The following is a 22,841-nucleotide window of genomic DNA, read 5'->3' on the forward strand; positions in this document are numbered from 1 at the left end:
ATCCTACACAGTAAAATGTCCAGCGTTAATTCAACACTAACAGTGTTAATTCAACTCAATGGGGACTGAACATTATCTGTTAGGGTTGAATTAACACTGTCAGAGTTTAATTAACACTGGTCATTGTACTGTGTATTAGGGGCAGAATGGGTCTTAAGTTGGCGATGCTTCCCACAGTTACACACCTAACACCCACAGGCTTCTCGTCATTATTGTGAGGTAAGCCTGTCCTCTTGACTGGTATTGACTCCCTGGGAAGTGCACAGGAGGAGTTGGTATGCATAACTGCGGTGCTCACTGTATGTGGGTGCAGGTGTTATAGTTGTCGAGTGGTATGATTTGCCTCTATAAATTGTGAAAAGGGAAGTTGGAAAAATTATAAAATAAACGATTGGATTGGGCTGAAGATGGCCAATCATGACACAGTACTGCCCGTCTCGTGTACGCATTGGCGTCTGTCCAGCAGCTTGGCTTGGTTTTGGTAATGATCTTCAGATTACCTGGGCGGTGTTCCATTAACATCTCTGACTGGGTTAATTGGTCGAGCGGTCACATGACATCCGGCTGGGTCAGGTTCAAAGGCGCAGTGCAGGGGGCACCTGTAGCTTAAGCTGCCCATGTGGTCTTAATCCTCTGTCTGCTGCCCGTGCTCGCTGATGAATACTGCTCTGCTCAATGCGACTGACCTTGGCATCTGTGGCACACAGGGCATCAGCCACAGAACAGATCCCAGCCAGGGGCTCAACGGTGCCAGTGCAGGTTTCCTTGACAGCCATGTAGCTGCCAGCAAACCCTCTGTTTGTCTTGTGGCGGTCAAGGATAGAGCACAGAGAAGCGATGTTATGATCTCTCTCCCTCTCTCTCTCTCTCTCTTGCTCTCTTGCTCTCTCTCTCTCTCTCTCTCTCGCTCAGACACAAAGCAATTACACACAGTAGGAAAGCATATGTTTACATTTGTTGTTATTTTTACTGTCGCTAATTAGATTGGGGCCCTAAGATGGGCTAAAACTTCCTTTCGTCTACCCGTCACATGGGCCAGCTGGCTCCATCCCCCACGAGGGGCAGGTGGAGAGAGGGGCTTACTGTAATCCCTCACCCCTCTCCCCACACGCAGCATTGTCCTCAGACTTATCTGTGTGAAACCAGGAAATGGCTGCCCAGCACTGGTTTGACTGGTGACTTGTCTTTTAGGTGGTGAACCTGGTTCTGCAGCGGGAGCTGCTGGCTGAGCTGTGCTCCAGCCCCGACACGCAGAATGCCCCGCCTACCCTGCAGGCCCTGCCCGCCCCTCGAAGCCCCCAGACCATCCATATCAGGAAGATCAGCTGCCCCGCCGTTCCCATGACGACATCCTTTTCCATCAAGGCCAAGGACAACAGCTTCATGTCGGCGGGTAGGCTGGGAGGCGTGTCCACGGGGCTTGACAGAAAGATTTGAGCCTGCTGTCGCAAAGTGACAGGGGACTAAACAAAAACACAATGACACTTCCTCTGGCTGTTTGAACTTCAGTTTGGCCAAAATGCTCTACATTTGACCTTCTGCTGTGTCAAACATGCAGGAAAATTGCTCACTCATATACAGTAGATTTAGAAAACACACTGTATTTAGTAATGATGTTCTAAATACATAATTTAGCAAATATGTAGTTTGCCAACATAATTGCTCAGCTTTATATTGAATAACTGACCACCATGTTCCGACCACCACAAAGTGCTACATTGTACCATATCCAAAATTATTTTATATAATTTTTTTATTTTCCTGCGGCATATATAACAGCATGCTCCTGTAGTCTGTCATTATAACACTGTTTTTGAGATTCATAAACAGGTCGTGTAACAGATGTGTCGTATCAAGAGAGAATGTTATTGCGGACCAGCGATTCCAGTGATAGCTGCCCTTTCCGCAGAATAGTGAGTGCTTTCGGTTTGTCTGCAGACAACACGGTGGACGTGATGGTGAGAAAGAGCCTTAGCGGCCTGGGGTTCAGCTTCATGATCTCACCCCTGGACACCCTGGGGGATTCTGGGACCCTTGTCCAGATCAAGAGGCTTTTCCCGGGCCAGCCGGCAGAGGAGTCGGGGCTGATCCAGGAAGGAGACATCATCTTAGCCGTCAATGGCCAGCCCCTCAGGGACATGTCCTATCAGGTACCAGGAAGGAAGGGACGTGTCCTTCAGTTTGACCATTTGAACCAATGTTCATTTCTAAGTCCTCGGAGTTCAGTGTTAATACCTCCTGACCCAGGTTAAGTTGTATGTGGGGATGGGGATTCACTGGGGGGAACTGACCTATCAGCTAACAAGAAGGGAGCGAATGCGTTGTTTCCTCTGAACACATGAACACATTCTACTTTTTTTTTCTTCAGACAAGAAGCACTCTTTATTTAATGAAAAACATTTTGTTTTGTCCTTACCTATTATTACTGTCAATCTCTGCAGATTTCTGTTGGCAGTCATTATTTTGTAGTGAATTGCCTGTCAGTCATGTATTATCTGTGTGCTTTTATATCTATTTAGTCCTGATAACAGATTTGATTGGTGAGACAAGCCGCTAATTTAACACCCCAGAAAAAGTCATGGTGGCTGATGAAAAAGAACAAGAAAAACTAGGAAATTAAATTATTAAATTGTTCCTTGACCTTCAAGTAGACTCACATTTCTAAGTAACCACAGTAACAGGCAGTGTCTCTCTCGATAAAACAGACATTCTTATTTTCATAACCTTACCCTGCCCTACTCCTGAGGAAAAAGGTGTCTTTCTGCTGCACTGAATAACTATGTTTTCATATCAGACAGGCTTCCTGATGCTTGAGGCACAATCTGTGATCTGTGAAGGGCAGACTTTGGCCCACAATGCATTGCATTGACCTCTGCTGACCAATTCTGGAACACAGAGTTCCCACAGTATAGTGATTTTGAGCCCTTTTGTGTCCTTCCATGACAGAAGTCTTCCACTGCATTGTAAATGATCCCTACTGTTCCCTCTCCTTGTAGAGATTTCCCACAATGCATTGCATCTGACTTGCTCTCTGGTCCCCTCCACAGAAAGTTCTCCACCTTTTGAGGGGAGTCCAGTCTGACGTCAGGCTGACCCTGTGTCGCCCTGCTGTGGGCAACCATATCAGGGTAAGGACAGCGGACCCTAAACTGCCCCCACTGTCTCCAGATTCGGCTTGAGAGCTTTCAGTCCATTAACCTCACTGTTTCTATTCCTGTAATAATTATTGTGGAGAAAACCATCATATGAAAAAAACTGGTTGCATCAGTGCATTTCAATATACCATAAAAGGCTGTATAACTAAATGCATCACATGAGATTGAGCTCTCTCTGCCCACCTGTCATTGGGCCACAAGTGAGGATCCTAAAAGAACAGTTCCTGGCTATTCATCGGCTTTTCATTGGCAGAATTGAACTCTTCCGCCCTGTCTTGTCTGTGTAGAGCCCTGCTTCCCTGGTGAGGGAAACCAGGTCAATGTCGCTCGACGTGCGGCCAAACTATGTCATTCCGCGCGGGAGCACAGGCTTCTCCGTGAAACGGGCCCAAGACACAGCTCCGAGATGAGCGCTGACCTCCCCTGCCCCCCTCCCCAAAAAAAAGAGGAAGAGGAACACAAACAAGAGCCCCAAGAGCCTCAGGAGGAGGCAGACAGTGGTGATGGTGGAGCGACCATGGGGAACTAAGAGCTAAGACCTGGACGCAGTCTGAAAGGTGATAATGCATTCCATGCGTATTGTACATTATACCACTGTCCATACAAAGATTTAAGGGACAGTATGTTGCTTTAAAGATGAATGCTCTTAAAGTTGTGCCAGTATCCACTTCAAATGGAACAGACAACACGTGTACACATACATACACACACGCACACACACACAAGCATACATCCGTAGTACACACAAGCACACACATACATGCACACATACATGCATACACAACCACACGCACATGCACACACAACTTGCATGCATACGGCGCGCACACATACACTCACATCCACTATCATACCAGATGCACATGCACACTCATACAAAGACACACAGTCAAGCATACAAGATACTAAATATTTTGCAGTTGTGGATGTGTGGCCTTCATCATAAGTAACATCTCATGGCCTTGTTTGCATTGTCATTACAGTTGATATGGGCATCAGCAAAGCCTCATGGGTAAATGAGGAGTCATTCTCTGCTGGTGGGGACTGCCAGATGATGGGCTTCAACTTAGAAAACCAACATCACCCCAGGGCCTCTTCCAGCAGTGACAGAGACACGAAGAGGAGGATGAGATGAAGGTGGGAGGTACTGTGATCGATCCTGTGTGTGTATTTCTGTATTGTTCAGATCCTTCCCATATTGGGAAACTTGCAAAATCTTAAGGCAATCTGGCCTGGTATTTCAATAAAAAACTCACCCCTAGTCTGTGAAAATAACAAGACAAATATAACCCAATGGTTTCTGACACTTGTTTTAAGTTTACTGATTGTGCTCAATGGCGAGATGCTGGCCCATAACTTGCCACAGGCCACACAGTCAGAGTACTGATCTTTTTTTCCACTCAATACTAAAACAGCTGGTGGGGGAAGGTGGCCAAATTAGAGGCAAAATTAAAAACTCTGCTTGCACTGCAGTAACTAGAAAAATCCCCCATTGCACTCTGGCCTGTCTGGATTATCCTGCTGTAGGAGGTGAGACTGCAAGGGCAGGAGATTACGCACCATGGTACAGAAGGGAATTAGCAGTCAGTATTCAGCCCAAGGAGTGCACAGTCTTGAGTGACAGTTCCTTTGGAGTGCCAGCTCAATCCCAACTGAGCCCCATTTCCAAGCTGCTAGAGCGTGTCTTACAGTAAATCACAGATCTTCTAAATGACCTCTTAATTGAATATCTTACACTGCCCTGGTGAGCGTGTCTGGGGGCATGGTTTGAGTGCCACTCTGAAAATACTGCGTCGGTCTCTGCCAGGTGGTACGGGCGCAAAGCCGACAGGGGCATTAAGCGTCTTTAGCGGGCGCAGGCATCCACTGCAAGTTCGGAGGGTGGACGCGCAGCTCAGAAGCTAAATCCTCCGTGGCCGTGGCAATGAATCATGGGAGTGACCCTGGTGTGAAGGGCTGCCTGCAGTTCGTCTGGAGAAAAAAAATACCAAGTAATATCACCGCAGTACATGTGGAGGGAATCCTCCTGAAAGCGCATTTATGTCTAGTGTTTAACTATATGTTTAATTTTTGAGAATAGATAAATATATATTGGAAACACATGAAACCCCTAATTTGGGAAATACTGTCAAATTGGATGTTGTGTATTGTGTAGCATTACCAGTCTATTTCATTGCCATTCCTTGTTACAGCATCTTGTTATTCACTGATGTTTCTCACTCTTATTATGGACTTAAAACACCTATGAATTTGTTTATTTAGGTTTTAAAAACGGGTTCCTCACAAATATAATATGGGTTCATATTTGTCATAAATTTCAGTAGCCCTCAGTTGTCTTCAACCAAAATATAGCATATCACAAGGGGGCAGCAGAGAACCATTAATGAAATACAGGACCTTCTATAAGGAGCTTAATGTAAATGCAATTTTCAGAATACATTTTTCCACATTTCTGGTAGCAGATATGTTTATTTTAAATTTTGGAAGGTTCAGTACATAGTTGGTACATATTCATGTCAGCATGAATATAAATAATTTATATTAAAGATGTTTTGATTAAAACGTTAATAACCCTCATGTAATTAATTGAATAATATTTACTTAACGGTAAAAGCAATAAAATATTATGGGGGAGTGAGATTTTATTATTGGATGTCTTCTTGAGATTCTTGAGCCAAAGACAGGGGAATGATAAAAACAGGAGGCAGGCATCTCCAAAACCAGAATGGCTGTTCAGTACAGTCAAAACCAGATTTGTCCCAGAATCCCCCTCTACTCACACTGACCTTTGACATTGGTTGACTAAAAAACAATACTTTAGAGCTATTGTACACTGGGCCCCATTTCATTGCGAATATCTTTAACCATTACAGGAGGAAAATAATTTCTGAAAGATGCCAGGCCATGTGCATTTGATCACCATATAAAAGGTAATATTTGGATTTAATACGTGAGAATGCCCCCTTTGTTTTCTTTAGGTCCTGAAACTGAAATCCTCTGACAACAACACTGTACAGGAGAAAAAGCGTGTGGGAGCACAAATTGTGACCCTTTTTAAGGTAGCGTAATCCAGTGGTTGGGGGGAAGTTGAACAACAAGCCTGCCAAGAACCTTCAGCATGAATCCCTTATTTTATTGCTTCTCATATTTAATATGTTTTATTACTGCTTTTCCATTTGCATGCTTTGATTTCCACACAAGCTACATTTAGTGGCACACCTTTCAAGGTTGACAGAGCTGAGGTATGTGGAGCAAGGTTGCTTTGCCTTGAGAGTAACAGAACATAAAATGAGAGACAAGTTCTGTGCACAGTTCTTCTCAGGTTGGTATGCCAGGTGTAGAATTACTTAGCTTTGCACCGCACTTGTATGCTATGTATCAAATTGCATGCATCTGTGCTAACAGAATGGGATTCTGCCCTTTGTGTCCATGGGCAAAATGTGAAAGTTATTAGTTGCACTCACATTTGCGTGCATTGTTTAGATCACATAGACACATAGCTGCTCATATATTTTTTAATCAGAAGCAAAGGAGAGGTTGCAACTACTGCTGTTGGTGCAGACTGGTATTTTAGCATGCCCAGACATGCCCGAAAACACTTTTGAAGTAAATCAGACTAAACAAAGATGGGTGTTGTGGATAGTATCTCAGTATAGGCAACACACTAAATGGGGGGGAAGTCGTTTGCCTTGTAGAAGGTGAGGTATACTCCCCACCTCCCCTTGCCAAATTTAGACTGTCAAACCCCCCCATAAGATTCCTTAGGTAATTACTTGGATCATTTTTACTCCAGTGGACCATAGATCATCCAGAAATTTCCAAAAGCAGAGTTGTGAGTCAGGCAAGTGTCTCCAGTTCTTCCCAGGAGCCTCCTGCTTCTTTCATTTCTGCTTTTCTGCTGCTGTTTCTTTTCACCCTGCAGGGCACCAGGTTAAGAACAGTCTTGTAACTTTGTTTCTTGGTTTTCTCGCCCTGCGTCCCCCTTAGAGTTCTACATGACAAGTATACAGTAGGCCTGTGTGAGTGGATACAGGTTCACAGTGAATCTCACTGTGAGACTGCACAGTAAACTGCACCCAAGATTATTTAAACCAGCCAGATACTATAATCAGCTCTGCATCCTTCACGCTGAAAGTGAATTGAAACCGTCTCCCCATCACTGAAGCTGAAACCATCTCATTTGATGTGTCTACTGAAAATTAATTAAAGTGCATGACCTAGGAGAGCACTGAGGCAATGGACATTCTGTACTGTTATATAGCACCAGATTCTTACCAACTGGCAGTAGTTAGGACACTACTGAGGGGATGGAAGAAATGCAGATGAGTCTAAAGAATCAATGGCTGCTCCTTCCCAGAATGCACTATTTGCTTTCACTCGTGCGTTTGCCGAGACTCTTCTGTGAAGGAAAGAAGGGGATGGTGAGGGTTGAGTTCTGCTGTTATTGCTGGAAGAACTTCAAAGGTGCAACCCACCTTTGTGGTCTCCATCCCCCCTCCCTTCACCCTCAATGACTGCCCAATATGTTTCTTAAATTATTTTCTTTGACCCTTTTAGGCATAAGATCATAAATATGTGATTAGAATGTTCTTAACTGAACATTATAATGCTGATGTAACAATCACTACTGGTAACTGAAAGCAATGGAGTTCTCGAACACTGAGTTGTAATGCAGATATAAAAAAAACATATCAAAGGGTTAAATTGTCAAATTGAAAAGGATTTTCCAGGAATATTCAAAGCAGCTTGAGGTCCGATGTTAGATGGCAGCCATACTTCATCCCTGAGATTGAGCATCTCTGCATTTAGTCTGGAAGCATCCATGTGTGTTTAATTTCCCTGAGGTAGTTCCTTATCTCTTCCCTGCCACACAGGGATAGAACGGCAGCTGGATCAGCGGAGAGAGATGGGACAGCAGCAGGATGGAGGTGTGGTTGGATGAGCTTTACAGCTGAAGACCAGTCCAGACGCAGCAGACAGCATGCCAACGCAGGAAGTGAGATTGGGTGAGGATGAGTGCCTCTGCTTAGTCCCCCATACAGAAGAGCTCAAAGCCCCTGTGATCTCACCTCCAAATCCAAAATGGTACAGGTCCATGCAACGATTATGCTGTTCTCGTGATGTAGAAAGAGGTGAGTGGGACATTTGATTATTATACTTTCTCAATGAGTTTTGTTTGCTGTGATTGTGCTGTGATATATGATTGTTTTTTTGTTTTTTGTTTCTTTTGTTTGTTTTTTTAGGAATCCTTCCATAATAAAAGTTTTTATGAAAAACAAAAAATATAGTAGCATTACTAACATTATAATTACTTAATAGTATAATTACATTTTTGTTCTCTGTATAATAGAACAAATGTTCTATAATGTTGTAATGGTTGTTATTTTAAGTCCTGCTTGGTAACAGGTTTGATATCGTTCACTGCAAAAATTGTCTCGTATAATCCTTTTTAAGATATGAATCACCGTTAAGTGTTCACAGGGAATTGTGGAGACTTATCCAGTCAGCCTGACCTTGCTTGTTGTGTTTCAGGGGCCCGGTTTCTTTTTGAGCCATGCCTACAGTATGTGGGTTCATTTTAAAGCATGAAGAAATTTGTACGTTTGACCTTTGACCTTGTGGCCCTGCACTGTGAGGCCCCAATGACCTCCTATTGCACGGGCGGTGTCGACAGGGCCAGGGGCCCCATCTGCACCAATTTCATCAATGGAGGTAAGAGCTTTCGCTGTCTACTCTCCCTCAACATCCCTTCATTTTCTCCCATCATCCATCTCTCCTGCAGTCTACCCACATCTGTTGTTCATCATCCAGATGCTACCCTCTCTCCTTTCACCTTATTTACATTCTCTACTTCAGTCTTATTCTGTCCTCCCTGCCAGTTTGCCCTCCACCGTTTCTTCTGCTTTTTTCCAACATCTATGATCCTATTTTCCCTCAAACCCGCTTCCTGTTCGCTCTCTCTTTTCACTTGATGCTCCCTTTTTCCTGACATTGTCCACCCTCCCTCGTTCATCCAGACTACATTAGTCTCTCCCTGTCCTCCCTACCTCCCAGCGTGTTTGTCCTTTTTGCTAATATTCTCCACCCTACTCTCCTCCCAGACTCCCTCTCTTTCTCTCACAGATGTTACATCCTGTCTGAAAGGTCTTTGTTTGCTGTAGGATTGTATGTGGACATAATACATGTGCTGTGCTGTTCCTACAGATGGGTGAAGGCAGTAATAGTGAAGACAGTGGAGAGACTGCAGAGGCTAGGTACTCTCAGAAACAGCGGGACACAGACTCCAGGGAACCCTTAAGATGAATAGAAGTTTATACTGAATCATTTGTTCCTTTCCTCGGCCCCTTCAACTGCAAGACAAATAGAGTATCAATCAAATTTTTATTTATATAGCTCATTTTAAAAAGGATTTGTCACAATATGCTTCACAGTTTATGCTGGCCTAAACCCCTACAGAGCAAGCCAGCGGCGAAAGTAGGCCACTGTAGAGCCTGAACCCCCACAAAGCAAGCCAGAAACAGCAGTAGGCCACTATAGAGCCTGAACCCGCCAGAGCAAGCCAGCAGCGAAAGTAGGCCACTGTAGAGCCTGAACCCCCACAGGGCAAGCCAGAGACAGCAGTAGGCCACTATAGAGCCTGAACCCGCCAGAGCAAGCCAGAGACAGCAGTAGGCCACTATAGAGCCTGAACCCCCCCAGAGCAAGCCAGAGGTGAAAGTAGGCCACTGTAGAATCTGAACCCCCACAGAGCAAGCCAGAGGCGACAGTAGGCCCCTGTAGAGCCTGAACCCCCTCAGAGCAAGCCAGAGGTGACAGTAGGCCACTATAGAGCCAGAAAATCTTCCACCCCAGATATTACCAGGTATTTTCCAACGAAACTCATAATTTGTCATTCAAATATCCTCTTCTTAGCTGTGGATATTGCTGCTTGCTTCACTCTAGTGATTGTTCCATCCTCCATAAGTGTGATGAATGGGAAATTGAGTGACAGAAAACTTCTGATATAGAATGCTGTATTATTGGGACCTAAATTCCATCTCGTTAGGAACTGCTCCTTCTTTGTTATAAAGGTTTCCTACACAACATGGTAACCAGTGGCAACAGCAGAAAACTCTAATTAAACATGCTCGCAGGCACAAGTAATTCTATCCCTCTCAAGGAAGAGAGTGAATTCATATTTAAGAGTGTGTTCATATATAAGATAAAAATATATTATATGATGAGGAGAACAGACCATTTAACCCATAGGTATATAATTTGCCTACCAAACATTATTAATGAAAGTTTTCATTCTTAAAACTGGCTTTGCCTATTGTATGGTATAATTTTATGTTTATTGCCTGTTATATGCAATGATTTTATGTTTATCCATATGTCGTGTGTGACATCTGATTATGTAAGAATTTAAGGATTATGAGTGATTGATTCTGCATGACATTGCATTTATTTAGCAGATTCTCTCATCCTGAGCAACTTAAAATAGAATACTTACAATGTAAGGGACATAGGTACATTCTGATTTACATAAACAAGAGTGCCAGACAGACCAGTGAATGTGTATGCAACATCACTAAAGCAATCATGCAAATGAATTATACCCTGGATATTTTGAACACACTACACTGAAATAAGCAATACAAGAAACAAGTTAACTTAGCCAAATAAATTCATAAAATTAAGCTGTAAATTATTAGCTGGTAAAACAATTATCTTTTTTCATGGAATGAACACCAGGCATGAAATTGTTCAGTGATTCAGAACATTCAAGAGCATTTTCACATCAACGTGTCTAGTTGATGCTATTACCATAGTTATATTTTGAAAACTACAACTTTTCAGTTATAACATTAATACTCTTTCTATAACTTTTACTAAAAATTGTTGAACAAATTTCTGTGTATCCTGTTTGTGACTGTCCAGTTTATGTTTGTCAGTGATTAGTAGTATGCACTGATTGCTTATGAATAACAAAAAAACAAAATTGCCATTATTATTAAAGGGACACTGGGAAAAAAAAATGTGTGCATTCATTATTGTCTATGTACTTGTTATATGTGGTTGTATATTCAGACAAATGTCTTAATGCATTTAATGTATTTTAAATTAATTAAAATAACTTCTGAAAGGGGTTTAAGATCAAACATGAGAAAAAAAACTTGTTTATGTCCCACACTTTTTAATCTTGTTTTCATTGCTAATAATTCTTGTAATGTTCTGTGTTGAATCACATATAGAAAAACTCTGAAATAGAAATACTCTGTTCTCTTGCCATTTTGATTATATTGGCAGTCATACTTATTATATTTATTTGGTACCACATTCAGTTGGACATAATGTACTTATAAATCATCCAAATAATTTCCACTGACATTGTGTGTGCTTATTATGTCTAACCAAACACTTTCTCTGGGGATAATTTTAGAAATTTTATTGACTTCTTCCAGAACCATTAAATGTGGTTTCATTTATACGGTAAAAAAACAAACAAATGCAATAAACTGCATGTAATAGTGATTACATGTACAATGTACAGTATATTTCACTTTATATTTTATCAAATGTATATTTTACATCGTATGTACTGTATATACATACTGTATGTCAGTTGGTACAGTTAAAGTACAAGTGTTTTCCTTTCAGAGAACAGCCCTAGGTGACCTTAAATGGTTGAAATTATACCTTCTTCCTGAGCTTTAGTAGCTTGCGATATTTTGCCACCAGTGAATGGTGTCATTGTTCGCGAGGCCATTGAAGTGAATTACAAGGTCAGGTATACGTTAGCGCCCATGATTTATCCCTTTCCCCTTGGTTTTTAAAGCGCTCAGTTTCCCCAATGAGACCCTCAGTCTTAGAGTAAATGGCAGCAAACCTGAATGGATCCCTCATGTGAAATGCATTTGCGACACGCAGTCCTGTGTTTGACTGGCTGACTGTCGAACGGACAGATTAACTGAATGGTTTGTTTCCTCACCTTTTCTTCACCCAGCAGATCTGCTCGAATACAGAGTTTTTGCACTCGTTTGCTCATGTGGCAGAAGTGTACTTATGGTTGCAGTGGAATATTATGTGTGATAGTGGTCAGTCAGACCTGTTAATCATCTGTCAGCGCTGTCATTTAGTGATAAATAGTGAATTATGTAATAATAATAATAATAATAATAATAATAATAATAATCCATCCATTATCTGCTTATCCTGGTTACAGATTGTGAGTGGTGCTGAAGCCTATCCCAGTGTGCATTGAGCGAGAGGCAGGAATACACCCAATCTATCGCAGGGCACATACATTCACTCACCATTCTCTCACACACTCATACGTATGGGCAATTTAGAGACTCCAATTAAACTACCTGCATGTCTTTGGACTGCGGGAGGAAAACGGAGTACCCGGAGGAAACCTATGCGGACACGGGGATAACATGCAAACTCCACACAGAAAGGCCCAGGCCGGATTCAAACCCAGGACCTTCTTGCTGTGAGGAGACAGTGCTACCCACTGCAATACTGTATTAGTATTATTATTATAAGTTATCACTTTGAGACTTATGAATGTATGTCATGTCTGTCAGTTATCTGTGTCAGGATTCTGCCCCTGCATTGCTGCAACTGCATGTATGTGCATTTGATTTTACAGACTGGAACTGCAGGAAAGGCCCAGACCCAGACCAAAGTGCATCTACTCCGGCTTCACCACTGAGTAAACAGCTCATTTCAGAGAGACATTTGTGACTATATGTTAAATGTTTGGTTTGACGCCCGAAACTAGGAAAGTGAAATAAAAGTCAGGACTTGTGGAGGAAACCGTAACCACTGAGTTTAATTAAATTCCACACTTTGTATTTGTTTAAAATCTGCTGGCCCCAACATGGTACACAATGTTGTGATACAGGAAACTTCCATGTCCTCTAGTCGGCATTTACCAGAAATGAACGCCACTTTTTCAAGTGGAACATTTTTGTGGGTTGTAAGAAAACAAATATGCAAACAGTTCAGCTTCCTGTCTTAAATGTGCGCACACTTGCACAAAATGCCAAAATGTTTTGATTGTAAGGCAGAAAAACCCACATATAAATGGAATACTGTCCTTCCTGTCGATGAATCCCTTTCCCTCATGGGGGTCTACAGTAGGTTTTGGACCTTCCTAAAGCCCCTTCCTTAAATGGACAGCTATTTTTCTTTTTTTGGAATCCAGAAGTCCATCTGGTCTGCATTTATGCTTCTGATCCCTTGAAAAATGGCCCAAATGTTTTCAATCTGTCAAGTTCAATAATGCCTTTAGGAGGCCTCCACAGAATGTTTCTTTATTCTTCATTTTCTTCTTCCTTTTTCTTCTTTAGCAACAGTGTCACTGTACTGATTCCTGTACTAACACTGTGTCTGGTAGCTTGCCCGTGTGGTGACTGATTACTGACATCCCATAGGCAGCGGTCTCCACACAGTTGTAAATATCTCCCAGCTTCCCCTGATCGTGAGAACAGGAGCCCCGCGTTTTTTAATCCAGCCTGCACTCTATGGTGCTTCGAGGGCAGACAACCCCCTGTGCAGAGCAAAGAGATGTCACGCGTTGCCAGGGGAATTGGGTCCACCGGTGTGCTAAAGTCATTTAGGGAAGAGGCCAAAAAACCTGTCCTGTGACTCAGGGACCCATGGAAAGTATGGGGATGACCTCACAGCCCACTTTTAAACCCTACTGTTGAGCTCACCTCATGGTGCACATCAATCTACTCTTTAGGTCTTTTTTTTTTGTTTCATATTTAAAATGAGCTCACATAACGTGCAGCCCTGTCCACCTCCTCCACCTCCATTAAAAAAGGAACAACAAAAAAAGACAATTTGCCTCAGGCAGCTGCAAACACTTTGTGCGCCTTCAAAAAATGAAAGCAAAGTAAATGTTCCTTTTTTTTCCGCAGCGATTACACAAGATCCGGCATCACATATGTAATCTAAAAAGTCCAAAGCCACATTGATGTTACCGGGCAGTTTCCTCAGAAGCGTAGCGTGGTATTAATGCGTTACGTCGGTAATGCAGTTAGTTTGACACCAGCTCTGTTTTCACTGTGAGAACCCCAAATTCATCACCTTCAGGGAGCTGGGATCTGAGAAAAGACATTTCTTCTAATCACGCTGAGATTTTCCAAGAAATAAATACACACTAGAATAATTACTGTTCAGGGGCTATGACTACTTTGGCACATTCCAATATTACTGACTTTTCCCCATCTGTTGATTCATCTACTGTCTCATACAGTATATGAATGTACACCCAGATATAATATGTACCGTACAACTTGAGGATGCGAGAAGAGAATGCAAATGTATAGCCCTGTTGAATATGGTGCACAAATGTCTTACAAAAAATGACAAGCCACACCAGTCATCGTGTCGATCTACAGTTTACATAACAGGACCTGGATCTTGTGTGAGTGAGTGACACACTCTAGCTTATGCTGCTGCATAATCACGGCCAAAAGACACAACTATTCTGGTTTTGAGTCCACATAAGCTGCTTTGTTTGGAAGCTGCTTTGTCTGAGTTGCTGAGTATGGGGGCGTAAGTGACTTACTATAGCCGCGTTTCCACCGCAGGAACTATACCCCGGAACTAGGAACCTTTTGAGGAACTCAGTGCGTTTCCACCGCAGGAACTAGGGTCTAAATTTAGTTCTGGGGGCTTTGTTTTACCCCCCAAAACGTTCCTGCTCGGAGGGTAGTACTTTCCGAAAGTACAGGAACCTTTTGGGTGGAGCTTGCAGCGCTGAACATTTCTGATTGGTCGAGTACTCGCAGCACTTGTGTTGTATTTATTTTCCGCCATTACCCGCCATGTTTGAAAATATGCCGGCGCAACCCGATTTATTTTCATAATAACTTCAAATCAAACTTGTATGTTATGCCGCGCAGTAGCCTAGTTTTGGTTATAGCCTGCCAACGTCTTGGAATTATAACGTGTGCTCTTCTGTTCTTTTCTTGCTTTAGTATTCGTTTTATAAAATGCTAAGCATTCGTGCTGGGACAGCATATTACGTACTAAAACATTCAAACGGATTAATTCGGTTGCTGAATATTTTCTTCCGGATTTTCTTTGTTAGCCCATTGTAATTGAATCAAAACGTTTGATTCAGTTATGTGAGGTATGCGGTAGTTCTGCGTAATTCACATTGGTGATACAGTAAAAGCAAACTGGAAATCACCTTCCGCACTTTTTGTCATGGTAAAATAACAGGTTAATTCCAGTAATAGTACCTTTAGCTTTTTCAGACTGCCGTAATTTTACTCTGCCATTCTTCAATTTCACAAAAAGACCAGGAAGACTATGGACTAATTTATGGTGCATGGTTCGCATCTGGAGGGCACACTTCGCTGCTCGGCTAGCAGTAACTCCGAAGGAAAACAAACGGTGGCTGTACCACTACTAATTTAAAATTTCACGCAAGTCCGAGTTTTCGTTCTATTCTTGTCATTTTGCGATTAGCCTATATAGAATTGACGATGAGAAAGTAATCAAACAGCAAATTGTTTACAACGTGTGCATGTTTTCTGCTGTTGTTGCCAGTTATATTGGAAATGTGAATGCATTCTGTCGCTTCGGATGTCAAGACATGAAAGCGAATGTTCGCATGAAAACATAATGAATGTGTTTGAGAGGATATATAAAACAGTTACAATCTGACTATTGGTCTGTTATATCCTATTTGTTGCATAACGGTCCAAGTTCAACTACCAACGACAGTTTTGCTTGACAACGGTAAAATATGCCCAAACGGCTGCAGAAGAATATTTCAATTCCATGTGATTAAATCGATAAAAATCAATAAATACAAAAGTAACCATATATAGTCATTGTTGGCAACCCGTTGTATATAAGTGGAATAAACCCCTCCGGGCTGTCCCGGTTATTAGAAAATAATGTAGGCTACTTCGGTGGTAGTATGGGGTTACAGAAGAAATCATATGACAGATGGACCGACGACAACGTCGCTTTTCCATACGTCAGTGGGCTAATTTGCCTAATCTTCGCGGGACTTTAGACCCCGGTGGAAACGCAGACAGCCATTGGTTGAAGGAACCTTTTAGTTCCTGGTAAAGCAGTTCCTGGGACTGAAAGTTCCGGGTAATTTTGGTGGAAACGCGGCTTATGCCATTGGCTAAGACATACAACTGGTAGCACATGCTTGAAATTGAGTATTGTGAAGCATTGATAAGGCCTTCCTCAGATCTAAATAGTGGTCATAACATGTTTTCTGTATATATACAGTGGAGGCCAAAAGTATTAGGCCAACTACGGTTTTAAAAAATAATTTTGGGTAGAAATGAATTCAGTTAAATCAAAGTAAAAACTTTTTTCTCCCTACAATAACACAAAAAGTTGAGTTTTACTTTAAAATAATCTTAAACACAACTTTCCTCAAAATAGTATGGATGACTTGTCCTTTTTGAAGGGACCATGAAGGAGAATGTTCGGTCATCTGTCTGCGAGCTGAAGCTGAAGCGTAATTTGGATATGCAGCAAGACGATGATCCAAAACACAAAATAAAGTCCACATCGGAATGGCTGAAAAGAAACAAAATTAAAGTTTTGGAATGGACTAGTCAAAATCCTGACTTGAACCCAGTAGAGATGCTGTGCCAGGACTTGAAACAAGCAGTTCATGCTCGAAAACCTACCCATTTTTTAAATTAAAGTGGGCTAATATTCCTCCACAGCGATGTCAAAAAACTGATATCAAATTATAGAAAGTGTTTGGTTGCAGTTATTGCTGCTGAAGGCAATGCAACCAGTCATTAAGTTCAAGAGGACAATGACTTTTTCACATGGGTAATATGGACCTTTGATAACCTTTTCCATGAAATTAATAATTTATCATTTTTGTTACTCAGGTTCCCTTTGTCTAATATTACATTTTGTCTAAAGACCGAGGCAGCAGTGTAGTATAATAGGTAAGGAACTGGCCTTGTAAGCTAGTCTAAGTTGCTCTGGAGTGTCTGCTAAATGCCTGTAATGTACATGCAATCTGAAACCATTCAGTGTGACAAATATTCAATAATAGAGGAAATCAGATCAAGGGGCAAATACTAATTTCAGAGCATTGGCTCATTTCATCGACTTTGAAAGCTTTGTATCTTTTGTATTTCGTATGATTTGTTTATTCTTTTAAGTCACTTTTCTACATACTTCACCATCTTACACAAACGGGATGCTGGAGGTGCTCATAGCGCCCCAGTGTTCCAGCAGAATGACGGACAGAGCTGGATTTCTATGGCTGCCATTTTTGGAGATGACCAGACCTGCCATTAAATCCTGATGGAAACCATCCTTCCACGTTTAATCAAATGCAATGGCACGGAATCCAAGAATGGTGCTTTGCACAAAAGCAAGGGATTGAACAAGCAGTAAAAGCACTTCGTATGTGATCTCGCTCAGTATTTTGCACTGTAGGCCTACAGTATCATTTATCCACAGCGGTGAGAAAGGATGATTGAAAAACCATTTTGTGCCTGGAACTTCTTTATGAACCATCTTCCCCTCTCAGAGGCCTGTAAATTGGATAACAGGACTTTGAATTTACTATTTGCGTATGATGTATGGTTCATCCAATTGCATGGTATTGCATATCCAACTAAATACTGTACATAATCCAATTTCAAAAGCACCCTTAGTGTGACTTCACTACATTGAATATATCACATTTCAAAACATGCCGTACATCCAGCATAGTAGGAGCCACATTAAAAGTGTGCACCTTGTTTTTAGCAACTTAAGAACTTAAGTGCTTTTCACACACCGATTAAATATAAAAATGTGCACTATCATAGTGGCAAAAAAATTGTGTGGGATGATGGATCATCTACCACTGCCACCTATCATCCACTAATAATTATTCAGGTACAGGTCCATGATTAGACTGAAGACATAGAAGCTCATTATCACTGGGGTCAGTCGCCTCCTCTCTAGCTCCTCTCTAGTTCCTGCTTCATCGCACATCACACAATTGGGTCATACAACCCCCCCACCCCCCTTCCCCCCAAAGGACCACCCACAAACCCACAGCGTGGGACGGGTCTGTCGCTGGGCCTTGTTAATGTCAGCGGGCTTGACACTTGAGGAGGCTGCAGCTCCGCGAACTACACTTTACAAGATGTCCTCCTTCCCCAAAGTCAATACTGCACATCAATTCCAAAGCAAATAAGTAAAGCAGAGGAATTTGGGATTTTTTTGGCCTGGAGTCAAGACGTGAAAAACCTGAACGTCGGCCAGTGCGGACAGAGAGGAATTCAGCTGCACCAGTGGACTGTGCTAAAGAGGTTTTAGCATATGCCATCCATATCTGCCTTTTCAACACCCTGTTCCGCCCCTCAGCAGAAGTAATAGTTCATGTTTTCACTCTTACACGTCTCTGCACATCCCATAGGGGAACAGTGCCTAACATGATTGAAAACCTATGCGCTGCATACCTACATCTCCTCATAAAGTTATTTTTATTTACTCGCAAGCACGTATGAAGGGCAACTCACAAGACCGTTGCTATCATTTGATTGGCCTGTCTTTTGCAGTTCTGTAGTCTTTAATACCCTTGGAAATTGTTATCTGCTCAATTTAATTTCGTAAACTGAAATGTCTACTCACCACCATTCGCATCCAACTTAAAAAAAAAAAAAGCAATCCAGAGAATGTTGGTCTCTGGTTAACTGTGACAGCCAGCTACATATCATCACTCGGACAACAGATGGCTGCACTAAGTACTCTACATCAGGAGTATCAAACACGTTCCTAGCGGGCTCTGACTACGAATGCTGGCTTCAGCTCCTGCCTCAGCTCTTAATGATGTAAGCTTCCCTTGTTATTGTTGGTGTTTTGTATTTTTGCTAAGGATACATCATACATTAAAATACTTGGTTACATAAATCTAATTTTACTGCAGTGCATTGTGGGAAATGAACAGGCAGCCAGTTAACCATTTGTTCCACAAAAGCCAGTGGAATTGGTTGAGACCTAAAGTATTAGCCAAACAGACATAGCGCCATCCAAAAATCAAGTTTGACACCTGAACTTGCTACTGAATTAGAGCACACCTTAAGTCTGGGCAGGAGGCCAGAGACCACAGACTGCGATCCCTCTGCACAGAGCACACCTGCAGGTATGTTGGAAAGCATCCACCTAACTGAACAGACATTAGATGTGTGCTCTTTGTCAAGCAGTCTACAGACTTACTTCATAATAAAGGGCTTGCATAACAATTCTTTCCATGAAACCATGTGTTTTGACTGGCAGCAGTGCTGTCTTCAGGTGACAGGTCCATTGAGTCATCTAATGCCCTAGGTCCATGACACATTGATAGGCAACAAACATGTTAAACATTTTAAATGTGTAATATCGCGCTTAATAATATGTATACCGGAATTCAGCATTTTATGACATATAAAACATGTAACACTTTGACAGAAAATACGTTTACATAGAGTATGATAAAATATGGGCTGCACTGTGGGGAGATACGGCAGAACAATGTGTTCCTCATGGTATTCATCTTGCTTATGGCAGTCAGTGAAAGGATACAAGTGACCACTTTCACATTCTGTCACTTTGGACAAAGTGTGCTGGTCATTTGTCACTTCACCTCACTACTGGCCATCATGTCTGAGGAGGATCAGAAAAGGTTGCACATTACATGGGTGCAGAGGGACTGAGAGGCAGATGGATGTCATGGAAGGGAAGCAAGGCATCTGCAGAAGCTTTCTTCATCAGCCAGTTTCAACCGTCTGGAGACAGAAAAGTATTTTGGATCTATTAAAATACACATAATGATATATTTTATTAAATAAAAATGTAGTAAAAACAGGACTGTTTTGGCACAAAAAAATGGAAAATAGCTATACAACATTTGCAGCGTTTTACAGTTTTGAAGATGTCGCAAGTGAAATATATTGTCCTCATAACAGGTTAAACAGTTCCAAATGGATCGTTCAGCCAGTGTTGGTCAGAGTGTCGTCAGTGTGTGCGTTCAACAGTGTCTCAGGTGACATATTTCTGGCTAGAGAAGAGCATCGCTCATTGGGATTGTTATGGTGGAGATAAAAACACACTCCAGACACCTGCAAGGGACGTGGGCCAGCACTTTCTCTAGTGCTGAATCCACACTCGTGAAGGGATTTAAGGATTTTAGAGTAATTACGGTCTCAAAATATTCAGCCAGGATTTAGAACAAGCCCATGTGATTCATTTTATTAATTCAATGACATCAGGATTTTTTTAACAACAATATTTTTTAACAGCATGTATAATTATTCTTCCCAGTCTGCTTTGTAAATTGTCCTTTCTACATGAAGTATTTGGGAGTGATGTCGTTATTAAAAAAAAATTCAGTTAAAATATAAATCAGTGTTATATATTCATTTCATATTTATTTAACATGTATATATTATTAAATGAATAGTATTACCTTTTATTTATAGGTTTTTATTTAATAATTTAATTTTATTTATAGATTTTTGCTGCGTTGGGTCATGCTATTTGGCTGACCAGTAGATGGTGCAAATAGGCCTTCAGCAAAGAATTCCAACTTTGTATATGTTTAGAATTCCTCCAAATACTTTGCAGGCAGTCGTTTTGAAGAACATTCAATAAGACAGCGGGAGATGTGAATACATGCCTGTACATTGAAGGGGGTTTCAGAAATTCTGTCTCCTTCTCCTCCCTAGGCTGGAGGCATTAGAAGGAGCCTGGACTTGCGAGCATCATGTCACTGTAGCCTGGCAAAGGGCATGGGAATAGCTTGGCTAAGTGCAGTTTCAAGGACAACTGTATAACTGACAATATTCACATACAGGGTTCATCCCCACAAGTGATTGACCCCTGTTCAGGCAATGGGCAAGGCATGTGGAAATATAGCAGCAGACATGCCAGAGGTGGATATGTTCAGTAGTATACATAAATCCTCTATTTACAGTCAATATTTTGTCTTTACTTCCTTGTGTGTGTGGGGGGGAGGGGGAGGGTGATTTATTGGTAGTTTCCACTGACATTGTTTTGCACTTTCTCCCTTGGCTCATCAAGACTCTCCATGAACAATGTTACAGTCAATGTCCTTTACCACACAGGACACAGACCTGTTTTCGTATTTTTTTCTCACCTATGATTGCTTTATCTGCTGGAGCTATGTTTTTTGGGGGTGTGAAAGGGTGGGTCTAATTGCTGTTTTTGTCATTTACACATCCATCATTCAACTCACGGGACAACCGCAGGTGAGGTTCCTGCCCCCTGAATGACCCCCCGCCCTTCCCTTCCCTCTATCACAGATGCCGCGGTTGCGTGAGAGGGAAATGCGCGCGGCAATGCGCCACAGGTGTTTTGACTCACTCTGTCGAGGTGAGAAATAAAAACAGCACGCTAGCGTTCACCCCCAGCGTCGGCGCCCGGCTGCGCGGCGTTCTCTCGTCTCCACTTGGATCAGCTGCCGCGTCAGTCTCGTTAGCAGGAGCCGCTGAGAGAAGCCGCGCGGGTCTTCTCTGTCACCAGCGCCAGATTCTCCAGCTGCGCTGCGAAATCAGCTAAAAATACGCACATGCGCGCTAATGCGCACCTACAAAAAAGCACGCGCAAACACATGCACATATGCTCAGCGATATGCAGAAGTGTAAAAACATCTCTAGCTGTTTATATTCGGGAACAGGGAGTCCAATGGGGACTGCTTTCTTGCACACACTCCCATGCATTTACGTATGCATGCACGCACATAAACACATGCAAACTCGTATGAGAAAAGACAAATTGTTTTTTTGTGCGCACAAACGTTCCATCTCTGGTCAACTGGTTACATTTTCAAAGCTCTCAGATCTGTTGTTTTTTTTAGCAAGTGCAGACCAAATCCTAAACGATTAACCTTCAAAACAACTCCTCGCGGACATCAGAGGTTTCTTCGCAGTTTCTCTGAAGCCTGCAGCAAACCCCCAGCTCCACAAAGCGCTTTCCTTTCTACTCACGGGCTATTCAGCAATTCACAGGAAAATTGCATAATTGCCCAGCAGCTAATGTCAACAGAAACACTGGACAACGAAGTGAAAACCGAGGTGACTTGCCTGAGTTCTGAGAGACAGGTTCACGGCTGGTTATGCGTGATGATGGGGGACTGAAAATTGGGCATGGGAAGAACAATTAAATTAGAGAAAAAAGAAGGCCGGGGATTACAGAGAGGAAACCAGGGAGGGAGGGCGAAGCAGCACCTGCAATTTAGCAGGAACTAATTAGGTCCAGGAACATGCGTGTCTGAGTCAAAATGGAGTTGGCTCTTGCCGCTGCATCACACGTGCATGCCCCCCCCCCCCCCCCCAATCCCTCTCCATACTTAATCACTGGAAATTGCAGGTTTTCCTTTTTTGTAATTGTCCTCAGATCTGGGGCCCTGGAAGAGAAAGAAAGCTCTCTGCTTTGTCCTTTCTGGGCCTCTTGAGTTACCGTTGGGGCGCCTGCACACGTGCATTGGGGAACAATGTATATGCGGCTGAAGCATATGCTCTCCTGTGATGCATTCCCAGGCCCATCGGTGACTACTTTACGCAGCACAGACCCCACAGAGCTGGTGTTGCTTGGAGGAGAGCCACAGCTCTCACTGACGTCAACGGGCAGTCTGCGGCCACCTGGCGTGTCCTTGAGAGGAACTAATGTAGAAGTAACGTGAGAAACCTTGGCTGA

At 42.4% G+C, this 22,841-nt stretch overlaps 1 protein-coding gene across 9 annotated transcripts in view; it reads left to right on the top strand.

Moving 5' to 3' along the window:
• frmpd2 (FERM and PDZ domain containing 2) overlaps positions 1–11,173 on the top strand; it is a 34,833-nt gene extending 23,660 nt beyond the window's left edge. For 4 of the 9 annotated variants that reach the window (XM_064320829.1, XM_064320835.1, XM_064320836.1 and 1 more), the window contains exons 25-32: positions 1,192–1,393; positions 1,939–2,150; positions 3,048–3,128; positions 3,443–3,712; positions 4,139–4,299; positions 8,030–8,287; positions 8,688–8,867; positions 9,360–11,173. In XM_064320829.1, the coding sequence (XP_064176899.1) occupies positions 1,192–1,393; positions 1,939–2,150; positions 3,048–3,128; positions 3,443–3,565 (618 nt within the window). In that variant the 3' untranslated portion in view covers positions 3,566–3,712; positions 4,139–4,299; positions 8,030–8,287; positions 8,688–8,867; positions 9,360–11,173. Of the gene's footprint in view, positions 1–1,191; positions 1,394–1,938; positions 2,151–3,047; positions 3,129–3,442; positions 3,713–4,138; positions 4,300–4,962; positions 5,503–6,028; positions 6,086–8,029; positions 8,288–8,687; positions 8,868–9,359 lie in introns of those variants that run through there. The other 5 variants (XM_064320830.1, XM_064320832.1, XM_064320831.1 and 2 more) reach the window with 5 other exon arrangements.
• Positions 11,174–22,841: the final 11,668 nt, after the last annotated feature.

This window comes from Anguilla rostrata, chromosome 2 (genome assembly GCF_018555375.3).
Source record: "Anguilla rostrata isolate EN2019 chromosome 2, ASM1855537v3, whole genome shotgun sequence".
Classification (NCBI taxonomy): domain Eukaryota; kingdom Metazoa; phylum Chordata; class Actinopteri; order Anguilliformes; family Anguillidae; genus Anguilla; species Anguilla rostrata.